At 42.4% G+C, this 23,054-nt stretch overlaps 1 protein-coding gene across 1 annotated transcript in view; it reads left to right on the plus strand.

The window, feature by feature from the left end:
• Positions 1-5,501: 5,501 nt before the first annotated feature.
• Positions 5,502-23,054, plus strand: part of faf1 (Fas (TNFRSF6) associated factor 1) — an 87,093-nt gene continuing 69,540 nt past the window's right edge. Inside the window, exons 1-6 of the mRNA XM_080770716.1 lie at positions 5,502-5,804; positions 8,346-8,414; positions 12,738-12,784; positions 18,854-19,158; positions 21,074-21,165; positions 22,219-22,310. Coding sequence (XP_080626842.1) covers positions 5,742-5,804; positions 8,346-8,414; positions 12,738-12,784; positions 18,854-19,158; positions 21,074-21,165; positions 22,219-22,310 — 668 coding nt within the window. The 5' untranslated portion in view covers positions 5,502-5,741. The remainder of the gene's footprint in view (positions 5,805-8,345; positions 8,415-12,737; positions 12,785-18,853; positions 19,159-21,073; positions 21,166-22,218; positions 22,311-23,054) is intronic.

The raw sequence follows: 23,054 nt of genomic DNA on the forward strand, positions 1-23,054 counted from the left end.
ATCGACACATGCATGCATGGGCAGACTGGGATCGTATCTGAGGCCATATTCGTGTGTGGTGATGTGGTGAAAATGGCCCAACAATGTCAACGTTCTACAGGCTTAGGTGGCTCTCGCATCCTCAGGTCGTGCAGCACCACCCAAAGTATCCTGTCTAGCTGCATCACAGCCTCGACAACAGAGTGCTACAGAGGATGAGCTTATCCACCGGTAATATATGCCAAGGTCATGGCTAAGTGCCTGGATCATCTACAAAATATCGCATGGATGCACCTGGGACGTATCCTCAGTAATGTATACCAAGGTCATCTGGGTTTCGGGTCTCGCAACATCATACCCCTCACTCAGGTGACCCAGCCAGGGGTGATCAAGTCCTGTAGCTACCCTCGATCAGTCCCATTAGGGAAAAACCAGGGCCACACAATCCGTTCCTCCTGAACTACTCTTCCAGGACTGGGTATGCGGGAGGATCGCATCAATCTGGCGCGTGGAAGGACTAAGCTCTGTGGGTTGACACCTTTCCGGGCCCCTCCTACGTCTCACCAGGTCCACTCCTGCACTCCCAGCACCAGGCACCTCATTCAGGAGTGGTAGATTCTCGAGCATTCTCGAGGTTCTGCAGGCTCCACCTGGCCCATGGTGGTGTTGCAGGCTCCTCTTGTGGCATGAATGGCCCTCCTAAAGTCCTCACTGCAGTGGGTTTGTTTGTTGGGCTTCTTCCTCACGGAAGACACAGCCTGCAAGGGGCGCCAACCTTAGGCCCTCATTTATCAATCGAGTGTAAAATCTGCCACAGATTTGAGTGCAGGTTTCGTAGTACACCCACGTCGCCACGGCATTTATAAAGTGATCGCAAACAGCTGATCCTTCCTTAATTTCGTTCTGACGTTAATAAATGTGACGGCTGAAATCTATCTGGCACGCCCTATGAAATCAAGCCTCGCCCTCGTTTTTGCGACTGAACACATGAATTACGACCTGTGGGAACCATGGAAACAAGTTTTTACTATGGAAAAAAGGTTTCTCCCGTGCCTTGCCCGCCTCACGCACCTCTCTCTCACACACACACACACACACACACACACACACACACACACACACACACACACACACACACGCAGAAGCACACGCAACTTGCAAGCCCACTGGTCACTGGTGTCTTGTTAAATAAAGAACGAACACCTGCATGAATTAAATAAAGTTGTAGGCCTACCCTGTCTGTTTTCCTCTCACCTCGCTTGCTTTGCTGTCATGTCCACGCATGCACGCATATACATGACACATCGACATCGCATCGCCATGAATGGAATTAGTTTTTGTAGGCTGGCCTATATTAATTTTACCCATTCGTGCGCAGTGCACGGCGAAGGCGTGATACTGCGCACTGCTGTGATATTAAAGTCCTGTGGGTGACATGCCTGCATGAGAGATAGGCTATCATGTCGTCAAGGCAGCTCACAATCAACGTTTATGTAGTGATTTGATCATTGATGAACGAATCATAAACATATGGATGAAGGCTTGCCGCTTGCGCTGGTATGTGTTGGCGACGCACGCCGCGGTCCCGTCCTCCCGAGCCCCGAAAATGATCTCGCTTTTATCTGAACTGTCAAAACTGTCTAAGCACTTATAAATGGTGAATGATTAAGCCCCTTACGCCTATAGCCTGCTAGTACTTACTACAAATAGGCAAGCTGTATTGTATGCTTGTCATTGTCACTTGGAAATAAAGGCGTGCAGTCCATTCATGCCTTTAAAAAAATAATAATATCATAATCGCATATGCCGCATCACCGCGCGTCCGCATGCGCTCCAAAATCATCTCACAAGTGCGCTCGCATAACAAGTGTTTGATTAAGCACAAACTAATACATTGTAAACATGTTATATTGTTTTTAATTGCGCGATTTTAATTACTTGTAAAGTTGGAAATCTCTCTTTTGTTTTTTACATACACATACCGTTTTATATTGATTGATTGATTGATTGATTGAAATCTTTATTAACAGTTTGCAGAATTACAGTACATTTCAAGCACAAACTCAATACAAAGACTGTTAACTGTGAGTGGACGACCCAATTAAGCCTTACACTTGTTTACAACAGGGTCCACATTGTTCAATTCATCAAAACATTTAGAGACAAACAAATAGACACTTCTATGTAGTTAAAGAACAGAACAGGAATTCATCATATAGGAAGCGAAAAGGGAAAAAAAGTATATATACAGTGAGGGGAACAGGGGGATAAAAGAAAAGAAAACGAAAGACAGAGTGTAGGGCGCCTGCACACAACACCATGCGTTGATGCCATGTGTGCATATGTGCAGGCACCCAACACCACGTCCATACAAAAACATAGTACAATCCATAGTACAAAGACAGAGTGTAGGGCGCCTGCACACAACACCATGCGTTGATGCCATGTGTGCATATGTGCAGGCACCCAACACCACGTCCATACAAAAACATAGTACAATCCAGATACAAATTCAGCTTTTACAGAGGCCAGTTTCGAATTGCAGCCATCCGTAGGTGCCCTTTGAGAGCAGTTTTGAAGGAGCCAAGGGATTCACATGTCTTAATGACTGTTGGTAGGGCGTTCCACATTTTGGTCGCATAGGAGCGAAAAGAATTTAGTCCCTTGTTTGTGCCGAATCTGGGTTGTACATGGTTTGTTGCACTCCCTCTGGTGTTGTGGGTGTGGACTTCGTTTACATTAAGGAAGTATTTAGACAGGTACATGGGTATCTTGGTGGTGTATCTAATCTTGTGGACCAGACCCATTGCAAGATGCTGTACTCTGTCGTCGACCCTAAGCCATCCCAGCCTGTCAAAGTGGGCAGGGGTGAGGTGGGTTCGGGGGGTGAGGCCAAGTAGGAGCCTGACCAGTTTGTTTTGGGAGGTCTGGAGCCTTGTTTTAAGGGCCTTTGAGGTGCTGTGGTACCAGGAGGTGGATGCATAGTCAAAGAAACCTTGTACAAGGGCTCCTGTTAAGGTCTTCAAGGTGTTTTTGTCGACCAGTGAGGAGATCCTGTAGAGGAATCTTGTTCTTTGATTGACTTTTTTGATTACGTTGGTGGCCATCTTATCACCGGAAAGATTGGCCTCCAGGATGGAACCTAGGTAGGTAATTTGATCCTTCCGTGTGATAATATCATCACCAACTCTAACCAAGAAGCCATCTGCCTTTTTGAGATTACTATTTGATCCGAAGAGAATGGATTCAGTTTTTCCCAGGTGTAAGGATAGTTTGTTATCAGCGAGCCAGGTGCAGATTCTACCGAGTTCAGAGCTGAGGGTCTTTTCAACCTGCAGTTTGTTCCTGTCCGAGACCAGCAGTGCTGAGTCGTCTGCGAACAGGAACAAGTTGCAGTCACAAGCTGAAGTCATGTCGTTTACATATATTAGGAACAGTAAAGGCCCTAGTATGCTTCCTTGTGGGACGCCACAGCTCACTGGGAGGGGGGGGGACAGTGTTCCGTTCACTTCCACCATCTGTTCTCTCCCCTCCAGGTAGGATTGCATCCAGCTCACTGATGTGCTATCAAAACCAATAGCTTTAAGCTTGTTAACCAGTATGGAGTGGTTCACGGTGTCAAAAGCCTTTTGGAGGTCCAGCATGACCATGCCGCAGTATTTTCCAGCATCCACCTCGTGTTTGATGTGGTCGCTCAAATAGAGAAGGCATGTGTCAGTGGAGTGGGATGTTCATATTAACATATTAACAATATATTAACATTTTAGGAGTGAAAACATATGTTTAGATGCCTGTGACAGTGTCAGCAGTTCAGACAAGGCTGCTCCGCTTGTGTAAGACAGAAAAAAATGCGTACGCCAGCTGAGGAGCAAACGTGGATTTTCAACGTTGTCACGTTCAATTTCAAGCTTTGGCGGAAATGGTAAATGTCAAAAATGTCGGCAATTTCGGCGTGCACCCATATTTTGGCGTACGCACGGTTGATAAATGAGGGCCTATAGACTGTAAAGGCGCCAACCCATACTGCTCCCGGGTGCCGTCTACATTCCGGCTGCCAGCCATTTCTCCAGTGGTCACCAGACTATTCCTGGTTGTCACAGTCTATTCCTGAGTCACTATAAATATAATAAGTCAAACAAAAAGACATTGCATGGATGCACCTGGGATGTATCCTCAGTGATGTATCCCAAAGACACTTACCAGACAACCAAGTTTCCACTGCCATGTCTTCAGGCTGCTGGACAAGCATTGTGCCTGTCATCATGTCATTTAGCCTGGAAACCAGACGAATCTGTTGCAGGAAAAACTAAAACTAAAAAACTTAAATATCTACACAGTGATATTAGTCTGGCCATGCCACATACAATCAGTTACAACTTACATCCCCCATTTCATTGACACTATAACTTGTACACAGATATTTTACTGTGAAAACACACCCTTTCCCAAACATTGCATGCATATTTGATAGTTTTACTCTAGCATTTAAGATGTAAGTATAAACTGCAATTCATGGGTAGCGTGAACTTAAGCAATTTCACCGAAAAATGTACACCCTTATATGTGACAATAAAGTGAAGTTAAGTTGAATGGCAGGAACTGTACAGCACATGAAAACAAGGCTCCAGACTTCCCAAAACAAACTACTACTTAGCCTCACTCCCCGAACCCACCTCACCCTGCCCAATTTGACATGCTGGAATGGCTTAGGGTTGACGACAGAGTACAATATCTTGCAATGGGTCTGGTCCACAAGATTCGATACACCACCAAGATACCCATGTACCTATGTCTAAATACTTCCTTAATGTCAACAAAGTCCACATCACCACAACACCAGAGGGAGTTCAACAAACCATGTGCAACCCAGATTTGGCACAAACAAGGGAGTCAAGGGACTAAATTAATTTCTCTCCTATGCCACCAAAATGTGGAACGCCAGTCATTAAGACATGCAAATCCCTTGACTCCTTCAAAACCGCTCTCAAAGGGCACCTACGGACGGCTGCAATTCGAAACTGCCCCCCCCCCGTAATATCTGAATCCCCCACCCTCCCCTCTTTTTTTCCCCTTTTTACCCCCTCTATGATGATTTCCTGTTTTTGGCTATATAGAAGTGTATATTTGTACGTCGCTAAATGTTATGATGAATTGAACATGGTGGAACCTATTGTAAACAAGTGTAATGGTTTATGGTGTCGTCCAGAGTTAACAGTTTTGTATTGAGTTGTGCTTGAAATGTACTGTAATTCTCCAATCTGTTAATAAATGCTTCAATCAATCGATCAATCAATGATTTGTAGTGCTTTGGGTACACTTTTGAGATAAATGTGACGTTCCCTGATGTGCTACTGCCTACTGGGCCATCCTGCATTTCTATTAGAAATCTGACCTGTGGAACATCAGCGCTGTAAGGTCAGATAATATAAAAACAGTGGGCAGTACCAAAGACCAACTGTGGGAGGCAGCAATACGCCTCCGACCGTCTAGTCTGCCGGAAACTCAGAAGAAGAAGAAGAAAAGAAGAATGGGCTAGTAGAGAATAACATTGTAGAGGGAACATTGGAGTTTACATATTCTGAGATTTTTCTGGAACTAGTTAGACGGTACAGCGTGTAATATTTGCATTTTACGAAGCCCCCACGGATCGCCACGTCTGACCTAAGTTCATCGTAAACATTGTTCAGTCACCTCCTGTCTGTGAGACAACAGACAAGCGGTGTAGGCACCAGGGAAAGAACAGCGTTTAGCCAGTCATTGCCATGGCCTCCGATAGCGGCGACACCAGCAACATGGACCGAGAGATGATTCTGGCTGACTTTCAGGTGGGTTCTTCTCTCCCAGAATCAAACGTTTCACTCGGCACTAAACGCATATGATCAGTAAGTCTTATCAGCTGCAGCAGGATTGTCATACGTGTCAGCAGCAGCAGCAGCAGGAGCAACAACAACAACAACAACAATAACACACAGCTGACTCACAGTGGGACTGGAGCTGAGCTCTGCTAGCTATAGCCGTCTGACAGCTAACTGAAACAGAATGCAGTTAGCCGTTAGCCGTCCTATTATCCACATAAACACAACAACCAACAAAACGGTGTGGATTGACGTTTGTGCTCATTAGTTGTGTCACATATTCCGATGTTGGCGGGTGACGTCTCGGGAGAGGTACTTGTCCACGTTAGTTAAAGGCTAATTATTACTCGCGCGACCATATCTCAACAAACACGACGCGTTTAAGTTGAATATACGACGTAATAAAATGTAAAGCCAAAAGAACCTATCCAGCCAGTGATGTAGTGGCAGGTTTGCTTTGTGACAAGACAACACGTTAACACGGAGAGAGATGTCATCAGTCATGTATTAAACATATACATGGTAAATTAAGTATAACTTGGTTAGGACAACAAGTTGGCTAGTTGCCATTGCACCATGTCATTTAAACGCAACTAATGTCCCCGGCGTTATCTATGGTTAACATGTAGCATTGGCTAACTGATTCTCCACCTAACGTTAGCTGTTATGCTATTGTTTAGGTCGCAAACCAGGGGCAGCCATTAGCCCGAGTTTAGTTGCAAGCGCAGGACGTCAGGATGCCGAGTTACTCTGTATCATTCCAGAATCCAGCTCTTTAGAGAATATTTAAGGTTAAACTGAAAGTGACTGAATTAATTTATGATGATGTTGATGACCTCTTCTGCTTAGCCTCCTGAAGAGTTCAGTATATATCTTAATGACAAAAGACAAACGTTGCCGAAGCATAATAAACCTAGATGATTATGATACCTTAGTTAGACCATGTAATATCAAAATGTATTGTTCTCACCATTGTCATAGGTAGTCATTTGAACTGCAATAGCTCCAGTTAAAACCTTTTGCCCAGGTAATTTAGACACAGTTAATAAATTCATCTTAAATCTTTAGGATGTGTTATCACTTAATTACTACTAGCATAGCAGTAGCAGCCTAGTATAGACCTCATACTAGACCCCCCTCCTGTTTTTAGACTATATCTTTGCCAGAAATGGACTATCTACAAGTTCACAACGCATCGTGATGCATTTAAATTGTAGATCTGCTATTTTTGCCGGATGTTTCCCCCAAAATATGGATGCAAGGGTAAGGTTCAATTGGTTAAGAGTTTCAGCTACAGACACCAAAAGATACACCAAACTTGCCCAACACCATGGACGTTGTGGGTTCGAAATCTATGTTAGGGCGAGGGAAGCTGGGCGGGGAGGGTGATATTTGTCACATCACCTACAGGCTAGGGAGGCAGCTGTCAGCAGCAGAGACTTGTGCATTCATCACTAAACCACTAAACCACTCAAAGGTTTAAGTGGTTTAGTGATGAATAGATTTTGAGATAGGCCAGTCATTTGTGTCATGCTCTTATTAAATCAATTCACAGACGTAAAATGAACTATCACAGACTGAATTTGGAATACTGAAAAGCAAAGGTGGTCTGGATCTGGATTCGAACCTGCCACACACTGTCAGGCTACATTGCAGCCTAGGTGCCCAGACCGCTTCCTCAGCGGCCCGGGCCTGCAATGCTTTCTTTACAGTGAGAGCATTTTGAACAGTTTATGTATGCACTATGCAGCAGTACTATGCCTCTGCAAATTTTAGTTTAAATATTTTTATTGACACAAAAAGTATTTGTGTAGACATAACTTGAGTCAGCCAACATATCAGCCCTGATGAAAAATGATAGTCATTTTGTAACAAAATGCCAGAGGGTTAATGAAGACATAGTTAATTTTCTATTAATATAAAAGGTGATGTATGATCACATTTGGCTTTCTATCCTTTTCCCTGAGGTGTTCCACTGCTTCAGTGTCCCCAATTCACCCCCTTCATGCCGTAACATTAGAGACTAGATTATACAGTCGCTTCCTTGTTTTAAGTAAAGTAAGTACTTATAATTATATAATAACTTATACGGTTGGCTTTGATTGTTATTTCTACTTGGCCACCGGCTAGGCATAAAGTTGCACTACTAGCTACACCATAACATAAACTGACTTCCACTGTATTCATCAAGACCACTTGAGATACACCGACTGGACCAATACTTGCTCTTTCACCTGCCCATTGTGACATCACATATTGTGTTAATGTCATCTGCCACAACCTAAACATTGATTTGTGAGTGCTGTCTATTTTCTTTTTAGCCTGCTGCCTCATGCATTAATGTATATTGCGCTAAGGAGAGTCATATATGTTTGTGGTTTTGTGCTAAGGGTTACACTTTTTATGTCTGGAACTGTGCCAGAAGCCAAAGCAAATCATTGCATTTTGCTCACACTTGGCAGCAAAGTATTTTCACATTCTGAATTGTCTTTCTTGACTTCTACTTCACAGGCTTGCACTGGAATTGACAACATTGCAGAGGCAATCACTTTGCTAGAACTCAATAACTGGGATCTAGTGGTAAGTTCACACATCATCGGGGGTAGACATTGGGTAACTGTTGAATCATTACATGTGAAGCTTTCAGAGTCAAGTTATATTCAGTTCTCCTGTCCTCTTATGCAATAGTCACATTATTATTTTTATAGTCATACTGTCTCCAGTAGTTAGTGAGACGTCATCATGGGTGACGCTTTTGCTTGTTTGGATGTTGGAAAGTGCACTGAGAAGATTCATACTAGGAGAATGAGAAGTGTGGGGGAAAGTAACATTAACTTAACTGTGAATTGGGAAATAGAATATGCTCAGCTCTGCCAAGTTTGAGTAATGGACCCACCCACTCCACTCTGTCAGAACATGGTCTGGCAGGTTGTGCTTCTCACCCATTGAGTTGAATGTTAAAGGGCCACTTCACCCCTTTTGCAACCAGATCTTATTTTAATGATTTGTTAGACAAGACACACTTTCCTGGGGTTTTTATGTGGGTAATTTGTGTTTTTTTATATTTTAGTATTTCAAAGTGTCTGTGATGTCATGGACACTGGTCTCACTGCTGTATTACTAATTTACTACAATGACCATAATGCTTTGCTGCACTCACCAAACCTTGTGGAGAGGGAGATGGCTGTCTTACACCGCCGACACACCTAGGATTCCATGCGTAGCCAAAAGCCGCTGTCTGCCGGTGTCTCTTCATGGGTTTTAGCTGGTGGAAGGAAATTAAGCTCCACCCACGCGGCAGAATGCCGCTGGGGCAAGCTTTTCCGGGAATCTGGCCGACGCGGCAATCTGCCGCGTGGGTGGAGCTTAATTTCCTTCCACCAGCTGTCTAAAAAACCCCAGAAGAGACGCCGGAATACAGCAGCTTTTGGCCGCGCATGGAATCCTAGGTGTACTCATACCCTTACTGAGACATGTAGAGGCCAGGCAAGGAAGCTTAGAGAAGGAAAGGACATGGTCACATGACTGGGCTGCGCCATGACACTTTCATGGATGCTTTCATGGGAGCCAAACTACACCCGGAAGTTCGGCCGAATGCACTGTTGTCAATGAGAGCTCAGTGACCAGCTCATGAACACTATTTTTGTGAAGTAATCGCTTCCGGAAAATAACAGAAGACAAGTAACACGAAAACGAAAAGCAAGTGATTGAACCGATTATTTGACAATTGTTCAGAAATAATGTTTGTTATGAGCTGGGCCAGCCGGCTCCGTTCACTGATTCATTGAACTTCCGGTGCAATTTTTGGCTCCCATGAAAGTGGAAGCAGCCCAGTCATGCGACCATTTCCTTTCCTTCTCTAAGCTTCCATGAGTCCAAGGACTATTAAAACAGGACAGGAAGCGAAGACCGTACGGTGGACTCCATGTTGCTCCCTGGAAGGAAAGAAACATGCGCAATGGGCTATACATTTCACACAGACTTGTGTCATCAGGGGCAGAGACGAAATGGTTTTATAATCGTCATGGGGCACGCTTGAAGACGTGACAGACCAGCGCCATGTGAACCATGGCTAAATCATCTCGTATACTTAATAATAAGTCAACTTTCCGAGGGCGACTGAACGATTGCATTCCAGATGTCCTTCTGATGGATTTTTCTTGGTTGTCATTTGTCAATATTTCTATCATCAACAAATCGCTCTGAAAGTGATCCAAAGGATCGTACGCTATTATAACTATGGGGAAGACCATTTCCTTTAGCCAAGGCTAAACCCGGATGTGAGGTTTGTGGGCGTTCCTGTCTACCTTCGTGTCAATGTATATGCAGCCAACACTTCCGCGTTCAGCTTCCTTGGTCTCAATTGTGCATGTTTCGTTCCTTCCAGGGACCAACATGGAGTCCACCGTACGGTCTTCGCTTCCCAACCTTATTTAATTAACCTTGCATGAGTCCAGGAAAGAAGTGAGATCAGTGTCTGTCTGACATCACTGCCACTTTGAAATGCTACAATATCTAAAAACACATATTCTACATGCATAAAAAACCCCAGGAAAGTGTTTCTTGTCTCCCAATCATTCAAATTATCTGGTTGAAAAAGGGGTGAAATGGCCCTTTAAATTACTGGATTTCTCCGTATAAAGAATCGATCATTTCAGTAGCAAGATCTTCAAAATGTGTTCTAAATCTAGTCAAAAAGGTCTGCAGTAGGCTATGCACTGGAAAATGTGCATGACATTATTTCAATAAACTAGAAATATGAGGAAATGTTAAGTGGAGATACAGTTTTTCTTGTCTTTTTATGTAAGTCATGTGAATTTTGTTATTGAAAAATCAATAAACTTTGATGACAAAAAAGAGGGAGAAACAGTATCCAACTCAATCAACTTTAAGTCTGACAGGAGTAATGAAGTGCATGACTACGATGATTAGTATTATTGCCATCACCTGGGTGGGTGAGTCATGTAACATTCCTTAAGCTGTGTATGTATCTGTTGAACAACACAGCCATACAAAATAACATTGACAGCTATGAGATGACTGAAGCCTGCCAGACAATATGCCATCTTTTAGCATCGGTTGCTAAACTATTTTGATTGGCATTGGACAATCACTTTTGGGGTGGGGTTTAGGGAAGGGTCCATTGTCTGGCAAACAGATAATCATTCTGAAGAAGAAATAGGCCTTTACTGTTAATTGTGTGTTAGAAGGCATGATAACTATATTTAGATTATTGCTGCTTTGCATTGGTGTTGCATTGCATTTGCAGGTGTACAAAGCATGCAGCAGCAGCAGAAGCCCTAGCCCAAAAAGCGCCTGGACAGACACTCAGACCAGGGCTCATTGCACCGTTAAATCTGATGACTTGCAGATCAGTAGCTGGTGGTCTTGACAAAGGAAGTGTGTGGCTTATATTGTGCAAGTCTTAGTGTCAGGGCGGTCAGGTTGTACAATGTGTAAAACATGGATATATATTTGATTTGCGTAATTTTCAGATCTGGATGAGTATGGAAAAAAGAGTATAGATACATATTTGTACCCAGACTATTGTCCCTATTTTGTCTTCTAAAATATCAAATTAAGAATTAAAAAAAAGATCATACAAGGGTTTTTCATGGTGTCCTGGAGCAGGCAGCATTTCGTAAATACTGGCATCGGCCACTGAAAAAACATAATTGGTCGATTAATTACAGGACTTAAGTTCTCTCTTCTAGTTCACTGGTGAATTGTACAAAGTTATGTTACTGTACTAGGGCTTATAGGTGTACAGTTATTTCAATTTACAGTTTGGTGTTACCACTTTAAACCCGGTGTCCCTAATTTGCGCATGACATTATAGACGAAAAGATATATTTTTAAATAGCCAATCTACAGCACATCACGGTACATTGTGAGCTTGGAGATCTGCTATTTTCACTACTTGACATCATCACACGACAAAGTATGAATCGGGCTTTAGTGGTTAATAGATTTGTATGGGCTACAGTGCGTAGCTACAATCTTTTTGCAATTATTGGCAACATACATAGCATATAGTCAGTCAGAGTGTAACATATGTTAACAGTTGCTTAAATGCATTTATTTACATAATAAACATCTAGCTATTTATACTCAAATGTCAAATATGGTCTGAAAAATTTACAGCATTCAGGAAATCTGAGTCTGGAAATGTATAGCATTTTAAAATGAAAAATATGTAGGAACCCTGTAAATGATATGCTCAAAAGTGCAACAATGCCTATACAGTTATTCTCATAACTACGATACAGTGATTCTGTTGTCAATACAGTACATCCATCCAGTTTTCTGTTATATAACACAACCAATGGTTAGTTTGTCACAGAACAATTCAGTTCAGTTGGTCTAAGGTGTGCAGTATGTTCTAGTAGTATTCAGTTGAATCAGCTTTTCTAACAAAAGCTTGAAACAAACTCACAGCAGGTACTGTTGTTACCTGTTAAAACTGTCGTGCTACTGTTTGTTCAGCCTGATAAGTTTCAAATAGCCCCCAAGTTCTCATAATGCCATTTTTCAATCATTGTTCCTCTGTATTAAATATGTACCTAAAATGGTCCGAAGTCCAGCATTAGTGGTATAAACATTAAACACTGCAAGTTGCAACATGACTTAAAGCTGCACTAGGTAACTTTCCTCTTCTACCCCAAATTTGAACACGGTTTCATGCATAAGTGCAGATTCATATTGAGCTAATTGCTCTTGTTCAGGGGATTGATCTTAATCTTGCAAATAATAATCTTTACCTCGTGTCTGACCACGTATTGACCATACAATACCATACTCACAGTATGAGCATTGTATAAATATGCTGTGTTCAGTACTGCCATCAAAAGGTAAATCAAGGAAATACTTAACTTGGATATGTATTCTAATTTCTGATTGCAGGCAGCCATCAACGGTGTGATACCACAGGAGAATGGGATCTTGCAAAGGTAACACACCACCTCTACATGTTCAGTTGAAAGGCACAGCATTTTTAGTGACCGCTCTGGCTAGGTGCTTTTGTTTTGATTTCAGATTTTAGACTTGAGTATGTTTTTTGTACAAGTGTTATTTATATATACTGTCATTAATCCATTTAGATGCAAGATGTATGCCCGGCCAGCGTCCAGATATTCCATAATATTTGTCTTTTAAATTCATCTTGACTCAGAAAGTCACTGCCAATCACATTCCACCCCACAGCCATATCTGAGCTGGTAACAGACCTTCAGACAATGCACACTTTTAAAGATATGTTTTGGTTTATTATACAGTAGAGTAGAATGACATGAAATCGAGGTCAGAGAGAAGGGGTCTAGACATGCAAGACATGACAAGCATCGGATTAGAACTTGAGTCCTAGCTCCGAGTTTACTCGTCCATGTCACTGGTATGTGGGAGCGTGTAGACGAGCACGTCTTCTGAAGTCGGCAGCTGCTGCTTTTCATCTAGCATGAGGAAGGCTCACTTTACCCAGTTTACCAAGTCGCCACGGCGACAATAGCGATAATTCTTCAATCAATGCTAACTGTATGCTGTATTTATCAGTGTAGTATGTCAAACTCACAGATGTTATATGTTTTCCAAAGTGATTAAGTGATTAAGAAATTATTTTGTGCAATTAAATGGTCAGCCAGATGATGATGATAAAAAGGTGAGTATGTGAATACCAATGATAAGTAGGCCTACCATTTCAGGAATTGTTTACTAATTAGTGTGGTTGTCCTAACAGGGCAACCAGACTATTGTTATTGTAAATGAGGATACTTTTCCGCACTCCTCCTCCCACAGTTTAATTGCTGCACGCACTCGAGCCATATGTCAAATCGACAGCTTCATCGGGAATTGTGTGCTTTGTATTATAAGAGATCCGTTGTATAGTTTAATTGATATTAATAAATTAGTTCAACTTCTCCATAGACTTATAATGGGAAGATCGAAGACTAATTAAGGCTCCAATTGAAGTATTTTTTCCCTTGGAGACCGTAAGCGCCATATTTACAAGACTTGGGGGGAGGTTCATAATAATTATGAAATATAACAGCCCACTTTACGCGTTTCCCTATAAGGGCCGATTCATACTCCTATTTTACCACTGTTTCGGCGCTGTAGTGCCGAAATGATTTCGGCTCGTCAGAAATTTTCAGTAGCACCGAAGAGACGACTTTAGGACGGTACCGCCCCCCCGAACCTCAAATGACGTCAAATTGTAGGCTCTACAGAGCCGAACCGACTTTTATTCGGCTCTAAAATAGGAGTATGAATCGGCCCTAAGTCGTCCATGGCTTCCTTGGGTCATGAAGCATCTCCCCATATAGGCCACGCCCATTTCTGCCATGAAAAAAAATCCACCAAATTTGAATTTTCTTCAAAACACACTTTGTGCTCCTCCTACAGATTTTGCCCAAATCTCTCAATAATTGGTACAGATGATCTCTGGACCTATCCGATTATAACATCACAGGCAGAATTTTGATAGTGCGTATCGTTCGGCCGTACATCGGCTTCTGAAGTTAGTGGGTGGGTACAAAGAAAATCCACAAATCATGAACCAAACGTCTAATCCACCCCAAATTTGAATCAGATGTCGCAGGTGGTTTAATCAACCAAGAGCTAAAAGCGTGCCCGGCCATGACTGATGCCTAATGCCTATATCTAGGCTCTGCGACGGTGGGCAGAAACCTTATGCTGCGCCACCCGGACATCTGACACACACAACAGGCCTAACATTTCAGTGGTCTCAAATGGTTTGCTTTCCAAAAAGAAAGCTAATATGATAGTGACCATTTACAGTAGATAGTTTTATTAGAAAATTGTTATCGCCTCATATTCTCTTCCGTGTGATTTAGTTTCTGCATTTGTCCCCAAAGAAAATAAGAAATCAATGTAAATAATTGGGTACACTTGACTTAATAATGTCAAGTGTCACTCATGGAGGGGTCAGACCACAATCAGTGGATACAGTGTTGACGGCACCAGACTGGCTGAACAGGCAGGTGTAGTGGAGGATAACTGAACAGGCAGGGTGTAGTGGAGGATAACTGAACAGGCAGGGTGTAGTAGAGGATAACTGAACAGGCAGGGTGTAGTGGAGGATAACTGAACAGGCAGGGTGTAGTAGAGGATAACTGAACAGGCAGGGTGTAGTAGAGGATAACTGAACAGGCAGGGTGTAGTGGAGGATAACTGAACAGGCAGGGTGTAGTGGAGGATAACTGAACAGGCAGGTGTAGTAGAGGATAAGCATTGTTTACCCATCTCGTTATTTCGGAAATGACACCTCTGACAGTGTTTACACATTGTATACTTGAAATGTATCTTTTGGGAACTCTGGTTCCCAAACTCAGTAGATTGAGTAGTCTGCAGTAGGTGTAGTATAGTATGACTAGTACAGTACCTGTGCAGTATAGTACAGTACCAGTACAGTGCAGTCCAGTATGAGTGTACTGATTACAGTTTTTGTTCCAAGGAACAGCAATGTGGGTTCCTATATGCTATGTGGTACCCAAGCTTTTATTGTCTCCACCAGGCCGAAGGCATGGGGAGAGAGTATGTTTTGCACTCCGTCCGTGTGTGTGTAAGTCCGTCCGTCTGTTACCAGCTAATCTCCGGCGCCGTTAACCCAGTCGATGCCAAATTTTGCACACACACTCCCTGGATGTCCCAAAATCCCGCAAATCGTAACACTGTATCTCTCGTGCTCAAGACGAATCTATCCGATATTTCATATTCCGTCCTAATTGGCTAACATTGTCTTTCAAAGTTTGCAGGACTGGCCCGTTTTGAACAAAAAGCCACAAATCATGAACACAGTGTGCAATTTACGTGAAATATTTCACGCACTTATCTAATAGGCTGTGGAATATATCCCACCCATTTCACATTGGCCTGTTATAGCACCACCAACAATTTTTGGAACAAAATGCCTCAATTCATCCAATTGTCATCATAGGCGTAAGAAGAAATGACACCTTTTTTACATTGGCCTATTATAGCGCCACCAGGAAGCCACAACCTGACCTGGCCTGGTGGAGACCTGTGCCCTGAGGCCGAGGGGCACTTTTTCTAGTTTTTTTTCTTCTAGTAATCATTATCAATGCTTGCGGCAGAGTTATTGTGTTCATGGTGCTGTTAAAATAGTTATAAGAAGCCTTATGAACATTCTGAAACACTGTTGTTTGAGGTTTAGCACTATACTGTAGATTTTCTCAAATAATAGAATGCCCATGTATGGGCATAAAGGGGACATCCCTGGTGTCACCAATATAAAAGTACTGACGTCATAGGCTGGCCTCCAAATATTGATATTGGGTAATGACTGACTGCTTCAAGTACTCTGACAGGGTACAATGGGTACTCTGACTGGGTATAACGGGTATTGGTTGGTCATCGGATTACAATTTAGGCATTTTAACAGACAGTCTTAATCCAGAGCGACATACAGTAAGCAAGAACAACACAAGGTAATACATCAAATTCATATAAATAGTCATCAAGAATTATAAGAACAAGATATTAGGTTATTATTAGAGCTAACTGTATGTTGACATACAATGTTATCTAAATTATTCAAGTTTAGTCTTTGCATTCAAAATGATGATGAAAATTGCATAAAATCAGAAATTAGAAACCATAGGGGGAACCATAGGGGGAAATTAGAAACCATAGGGGTTTATGAAAGCATTCTAATCTCAAAACAAAAGAGGGTCTTAAAACGAGCATAGAAACAAAATGAAGACCAGATGCAAAGTGAACTGGATATGAGAACCTAAATGAAACCAACATGGTGAAACATGCTAGAGAAGAAATGGAGTGCATTAAATGATGAATTGTAGGGAATAATATAAAGACATTGCAACTGCAAGGAAACCCTTCTGTTCTTGTGTTTTGCACTTTCCTTCAATGGTCAGTTAACAGTCAGAAATGTACTGAGCAGATCAGTTATTTTTCGTGCTGCTTGGTTGTGCACACTATTCTAAGCATATGTATTTTTGCAATGCATGCAAATACATGTTTCAGGCCTTTGGGCATTGAGATGAGAAGATGGTTTGTATTTCTAATGAGCAGCACACATCATTATGAATGAGGGCTCGTTGGCAGTGTGACCACACATTCACTTAGTCTCTGGCACATGGTGCAGGAGGGCTGGCATTGCCCAATAAACTGCCTCTGGTGACGTGACCTGAAATGGAGCCAGTTGGTTACTACTGCTATGTTGCATTCCAAATTGCCATTCCTCCTCCCTTGTGTGCTTGTCAACTCACAGGTTTGGAATTTTAAGAAGCTTGTCTTATTCGCCAAACAAAGACTCCTCATGCCATCCAAAATAGTTTCAGCATGCTGGAACCTCTAAAACCTAATGATGATTACTATCTGTTGCTCTTCTAAAGTGACAGTGCTACCGGGGAATATGTGTATGCTTTTGAACCCATGTTGGATTACACAGCGAATAGTACTCTGAAGATGTAGGGCAGTGGAACTAGGGCCAAACCACAACGGCCACTTGGCCAGCATAACGGCCTTCAGAGTTGTGATGCCAAGTTTTAAGTGCAGTGCAATCAGGATTTCTTGCTTCATGTGAGACAAGACATAATGGACCAAGCTGTTCTATACCATATGTTACCAGCCTGGGAAAACATTCTGTTCAGATGATATCCTCCAATGTCCTTAATCGATTGTGCACTACTCTGTGTGACTGTTTCCCAGTGTTGACAGTGACACAACACAATGCAGCAACATGCATCTTATTGGAGAAGTCAATATTTTATCCAGCTGTAATTCTTAGCAGACCTGGCTGTGGAGTTGATTATTTCTGATTGAAGTTTAGTCAGTACATTTTATATGACTCAACACTTTGCCAGCCTATGTTGGTGGCAGTTTTGAATTAGTTCTTCTATTGGCTAATTCCCATCAAGGTCACCAAAGTAGATCATCTGTTTCCATCTGCTACTGTTCTCTGCGTCTTCCTCGATCACTTGCATTAAATACTTAAATACTTACTGGTAATCATTATTTAATTTTGAATCTTATCTTTTTTGTCATGAGGGGGACCCTTTAAAAGTCTGACATTGAAGTTGGTGTCACTGTTCCTAGTCACTGGTGAATGGTTATATAGTATTTAAAGTTTATAAAAGAGTTAATAAACACAGTTTCTACTTTCAAGAGGCTGTGTGGCTGTCAAGAGGTCTTGAAAATGTTGCATTTATTATGTTCGGTAGGAAATTAAATACAGTACCCCCCCTTTTTCCCTTTTTTAAGCCCTCTCCTCTCCGAGTGAGATGGATACTTTTAACCTTTCAAGAAATAAAGTACAGGCTTTGTTCAGGGTTAGGAGAGAGAAAAGACAGAATTTACTGCCACGTGGGAAAGTGGGAGGAGGAGATCATGCCCCAGGCATGGAGCGAAGACTGAGAGAAAAACACAAAGACTAAAGCATGACCAACAAAATAAAGAACGGATTGAGTAAAAGCGTAAAGGAAAACGTTTTCTGTCAATCTTTGTGGGAAAAAAGCCTAGTATGTTTTTCTGCATTGCAGCAAATGGCCTAGACGTCTAGATCTTGGTCATTAGTACCCAGGTTGGAGACTGTAGCCGCTTGCTTCAAACCGTTTGTTTGTCTGTATAGCAGCAGGAATCTTCAACGGCTACACTTATTTCCCCAACGGATACATATCCTCTCTTCTAACTGTCAGACACACTTTATACGAAAGATAGTCTTGTCATCAAAGCTTTCCATTTGAATACGCTCCATATAGGTAAACATGATGTTTGATTGTTCAGGTCTCTGGTCTTAGTTGAATGATCATTTCTTTCTTATTCCTGCGTTAGTGTTATTTAAGTTTTAGATGTTTGGCACCATTTCCTGCAAATGAGGCTTTGGTCTGAATTAGGCTTTTTTTTTTTGTCTGATTTGTTTAACCTGTACACCATCTTCCCTGAAACATTTGTATGGTTGACAGCAGCAAGTCATTGAGTGCTCACTGAATGAACCTTCACTGCATTTGCATCTCTCCCTACAGTAACTTCTCCGGTGAAGCAAGCCAGGCCAATCTGTTCGGACCCCATGGCCAATCAGAAGCAGCAGCAGCAACAGAGGCAGCAGAGGCAGCAGCAGGAGTTGCAGCTCCTCCGCCCCCTTCCTCTTCATCTTCATCATCTTCACCACCGTCCTCCTCATCGACCTCAGCATTCTGCCCCATCGTCCCCTCCCCCATCGTCCCCTCCTCACGACACATTGTGGAGCGACAGCCCCGGATGCTCAACTTCAGGGTGGAGTATCGACAGCGCTCCATAGAGGTTGTGTTGGAGGAGGGCAGCACAGTCGGTGAGGAGAACAGCACACACAAATGGCAACATGAGGCTCAAGGAAAGAAATGGTGCACAGTGACATCTCATGGAGAAGTGTGTGTAGTTGTGTTGTGTGCATGGGTGGAAAAATGCTGTTTAGAATTGAAAAGTCTCAAGGTATTTAACCCATTTAGACCTCTTACACCTATACGCTGTTATACCTTTCAAGCTGGGAACACCTCTGTGTCACTATAGTTGTTGCTATATATGGTTTATTATTATTAACCAGCTCAGCACACCACAATGGGTACAATAGCAGCTGGAAATTAACACTGAGTCGGGAGAAAAAAGGCCAACCAAAAAGTGCTGTATTCACCAAAGATTTACAGGAAAAATGATGAACATTGAAACATAAAAAAATGGCATCGGCAACAAAAAATGCCATGGTGGCATGCAGTCCACCATGTCCTATCATTTAATAATAAAATGATAATGTTTAGATCCTGTTGTGGATCTTCATCAGGTCATGTGACACGCACAAGCTATTTTTTTATTGGAATCCTGAAAAGTCAGTTTCTTTCTAAGTTTTCCAGAAAACGTAGGATGTAGAAGGCATTTTTAGAATTGGCCTCAGGTTGTGGGTTTAACACCCCAAACTCCCAGGGGTGTTTAGGTCCATTAAATCAGGGCGCCCAGCGATTTGCAGCTTCAGGGCCTATTTCAAGGTGGCACGGAGCCATCTTGGAAGTAGCTAGATGTAGCCAAAACACCCCAGAGGGGATCATCGAACAACGGCAGCTATGATTACTTCTTTTTTTTATATATATATTTTTTATCCCACGATTTTGTAACCCATTTTTCACCCCTGTGTCAATCATCTAATCTCTACACACCCTCCACCAACCTAGTCCCCTTATATGGGGGACATGGGGAGAGCAACGGACTTGAACTCATGCTTCCTTCATGCCATGAGTGTCCAAGTTGCTCTTTTACACCTGACAGGGGGGAGTTTCCCTGGTTGGACGTAGTGCGTGGAAGGAACACGTTATTCCAACCAGTTCCTTTCCCCTCCATCAGGCGCCCCGGCTGGCCAGGGGGAGGCAGTTTAGTGACCAGGATTACTGCATGTTTTTTGTGAGGGTACCTCTACACTATGGGACACGGGGAGAACATGCAAACTCCACACAGAAAGGCCCTTTCACCAACCCCGCCTTCGGGTATGGGCACTGATGACGCAGAGGAGGAAACACGCCGCCAGCGCCCACAGCGTCCCGAGCGGGAATCAAACCCAGGACCTTCTAGCTGTGAGGCGACAGCACTACCAACTGTGCCCCCAGCTATGATTACTTCTAACACAACAAGCGACGGGACCGCGATGGGCCGTCAAAAACATAATCTTTGGTTAAAATTGGAAGCATTGATTTAGATCAAGAGTTATTCACATTTTAAGATTTTCGATCTCATCCACTAAAATGGAGGGGGACCACTTTGGATGACATCCCTGGAAATGACATTGAATGTTGCCCAACAGGCGCTCCCAGCCTGTGGAGCGGTGCGCTCGGTTATGATATCATTAATGTTCCGTCTTTTGATTAATCTCCGTCCTGGGCGCTGAACGTAACTATTTGATGGGACAGAGACCTCCGTTTATGGGTGTTAACCCATTTTTGGCGGGAACCCTTTTTGGTGTTAGCATTATGTTATGCTTTAGCTATTGAAAAATCGAAGAACTGACATAGAAACATAGCTTTTTCAGAAAACTGTCAGGATGTAGAAGACATTTTTAGAATCTGATCTCAGGTCAAAATGTGTTAATAGCATTACTCTATGCATGATTCCCTTTTTCCTTCTTGGCAGCAACAGTATTGTCATGTGTCGTTTGTTGTTTTAGAATCCTAAACTAAAGTACTTTCTAATTTGTCATTATGCATTCTCCCTGATTTGTCTCCCAGGTGAAATCAAAGTAATCCTCCAGACAGAGCTGGGTGTTCCACCGTCCAAAATGCAACTTAAGGGATGGAAGTCTGGAGATGTGTCTGACAGTGTGAGTGTACCGGTATATACAATAATTGTATATATGTCTTGTAGAATAATTAGTCCCTAGAATAATTGTATTAACTTCCACACTTTAGAGTTTAGACTCTTTGCAAACCTGCCAAGTGCCAACATGTATGCATTTTGTGTACATGTTCACATCAAAGTACAATTGGGTGTCCCTCTAAAGTACACAACATTACATTCACTGCGTTTTATCTCTTAACCACCACTTGATTTTTCAATGCAAAAAGCCAACATGGCTGTTGTGTGAATATGATTTATTGAGAGAGAGCGGTGCATGTGCAATTAACAGCTGTTATATCTCATACTGTACTTGCATACTATGATTTAAGAGTTTGCGATGCAACAATTTAGTAAAAACATCTGCAAATCTACTGTACTCAGCAGCAGCAACAAATTGTAAGCCAATCAATAGATCTAATATGGATCACCGCCACCTGAAAAGAAAAGGCGTGTGCACGCGCATCTGACAGATCGATGTTTGAATGGTCTGCAAGAGTCAAGACTGATATTAACGTCATCAGCAGGTAATAACTGCGCATCAAACGATTTCAGAGCAATGTCTATGTATTGGCTGGCAAGTGTAAATGTATAGGAAATAGGAATATAATTATAACAATCAATTAGTGCCTACTAGCTGCACTATATATATATATATATATACACACACACACACACACACACACATTAAAAGTCCATAAACTTGGCTGCCACATGTCATGTCTTAAAGCCAGACATTGGAGAATGTAGCAAAATTAGTGCAAAAAGCACACCTACTCGAAAAGTTGTGAACCTAAGACAAGTAGTTAATTCATGTGCTTTTCCCCTTCCTATAAATGTAGTGGAATCAAAAGTACGCTTTGGAATGTAGTGGAGTGAAAATCATCTGCGAATTCCTTTCATATCTAATTTAACTACCGGTACTTGGGTCCAGGTTCAAATTTAAGGTATAAATCATTGTCTCAAATGTTCCAGCTATAGAACAAAATATTGTATACATTTTTTGCATTTCTTATGTTTTGCTTCTCTGTGTCATCAGACGGCGCTGAGAAGTTTACACCTGCCCAAGAACAACAGCTTGTATGTTCTGACCCCAGACATCGCCCCTACTGCCAGCACCAGCCAAAACAGGTATCTGACCCACCAAACCGTGCTCTCTTCTCTCTTTCATGTTACATTTCCACACAATGCATAAACGATTATGAATGCAAGCTCACACATCAGCGGTACAGTCCTGGCACCACTTGTAGTGCACACCAGGTGGCGCCCTGTGTCCATTTATTAGACAATCCCTCCAGAACCCAGTCAGTTGATGCTATATAAATGCTGCATAACAAATGCCAATTTCATTGGAATATTAGAGCTATTTGACCCTCTGGTGCACATGCATTTACTGTGACATTTTGAAAGGAAAGGCTCCGGCTGCAAACTCCCAGTCTTATGTAAATAATAATTTTCTTTGCCTTGTTTGTATCTTTCAGCCTGATATTGTTGGTCACTGGGGGTTATATTACTTCTCCGTATTCAAGGATTGCATGTGTTTTTCAGTCCTTGTGCTTATGTATGTATGCGTGTGTGAAACATTTAATTTCGTTTCCATTTTCCAATATGTTCGGATCCGTCACATTAGTGACGGTACCCACTGTCACTGACAATGGAGACTTGGCAAGAAAGCTCCATTAAGCCGGTCTTCTCCATCCAGAGGTCACTCTGCTCATCCCAGTGAATGCGTGGTGGTATTAGCAACCCTTCCTTCTGAAATGTCAGACTATTCAATACGCAGATAAATTGGTAATCCAATCACAGGTGGCAGTTGAATGTATGATCGTTCCTTTGTTAGTGTCCGGCTGTCCGCTTAAGATCAGTACTAATAAC

The sequence above is a fragment of the Protomyctophum bolini genome (genome assembly GCF_963924005.1).
Source record: "Protomyctophum bolini genome assembly, chromosome: 8".
NCBI classification, from domain to species: domain Eukaryota; kingdom Metazoa; phylum Chordata; class Actinopteri; order Myctophiformes; family Myctophidae; genus Protomyctophum; species Protomyctophum bolini.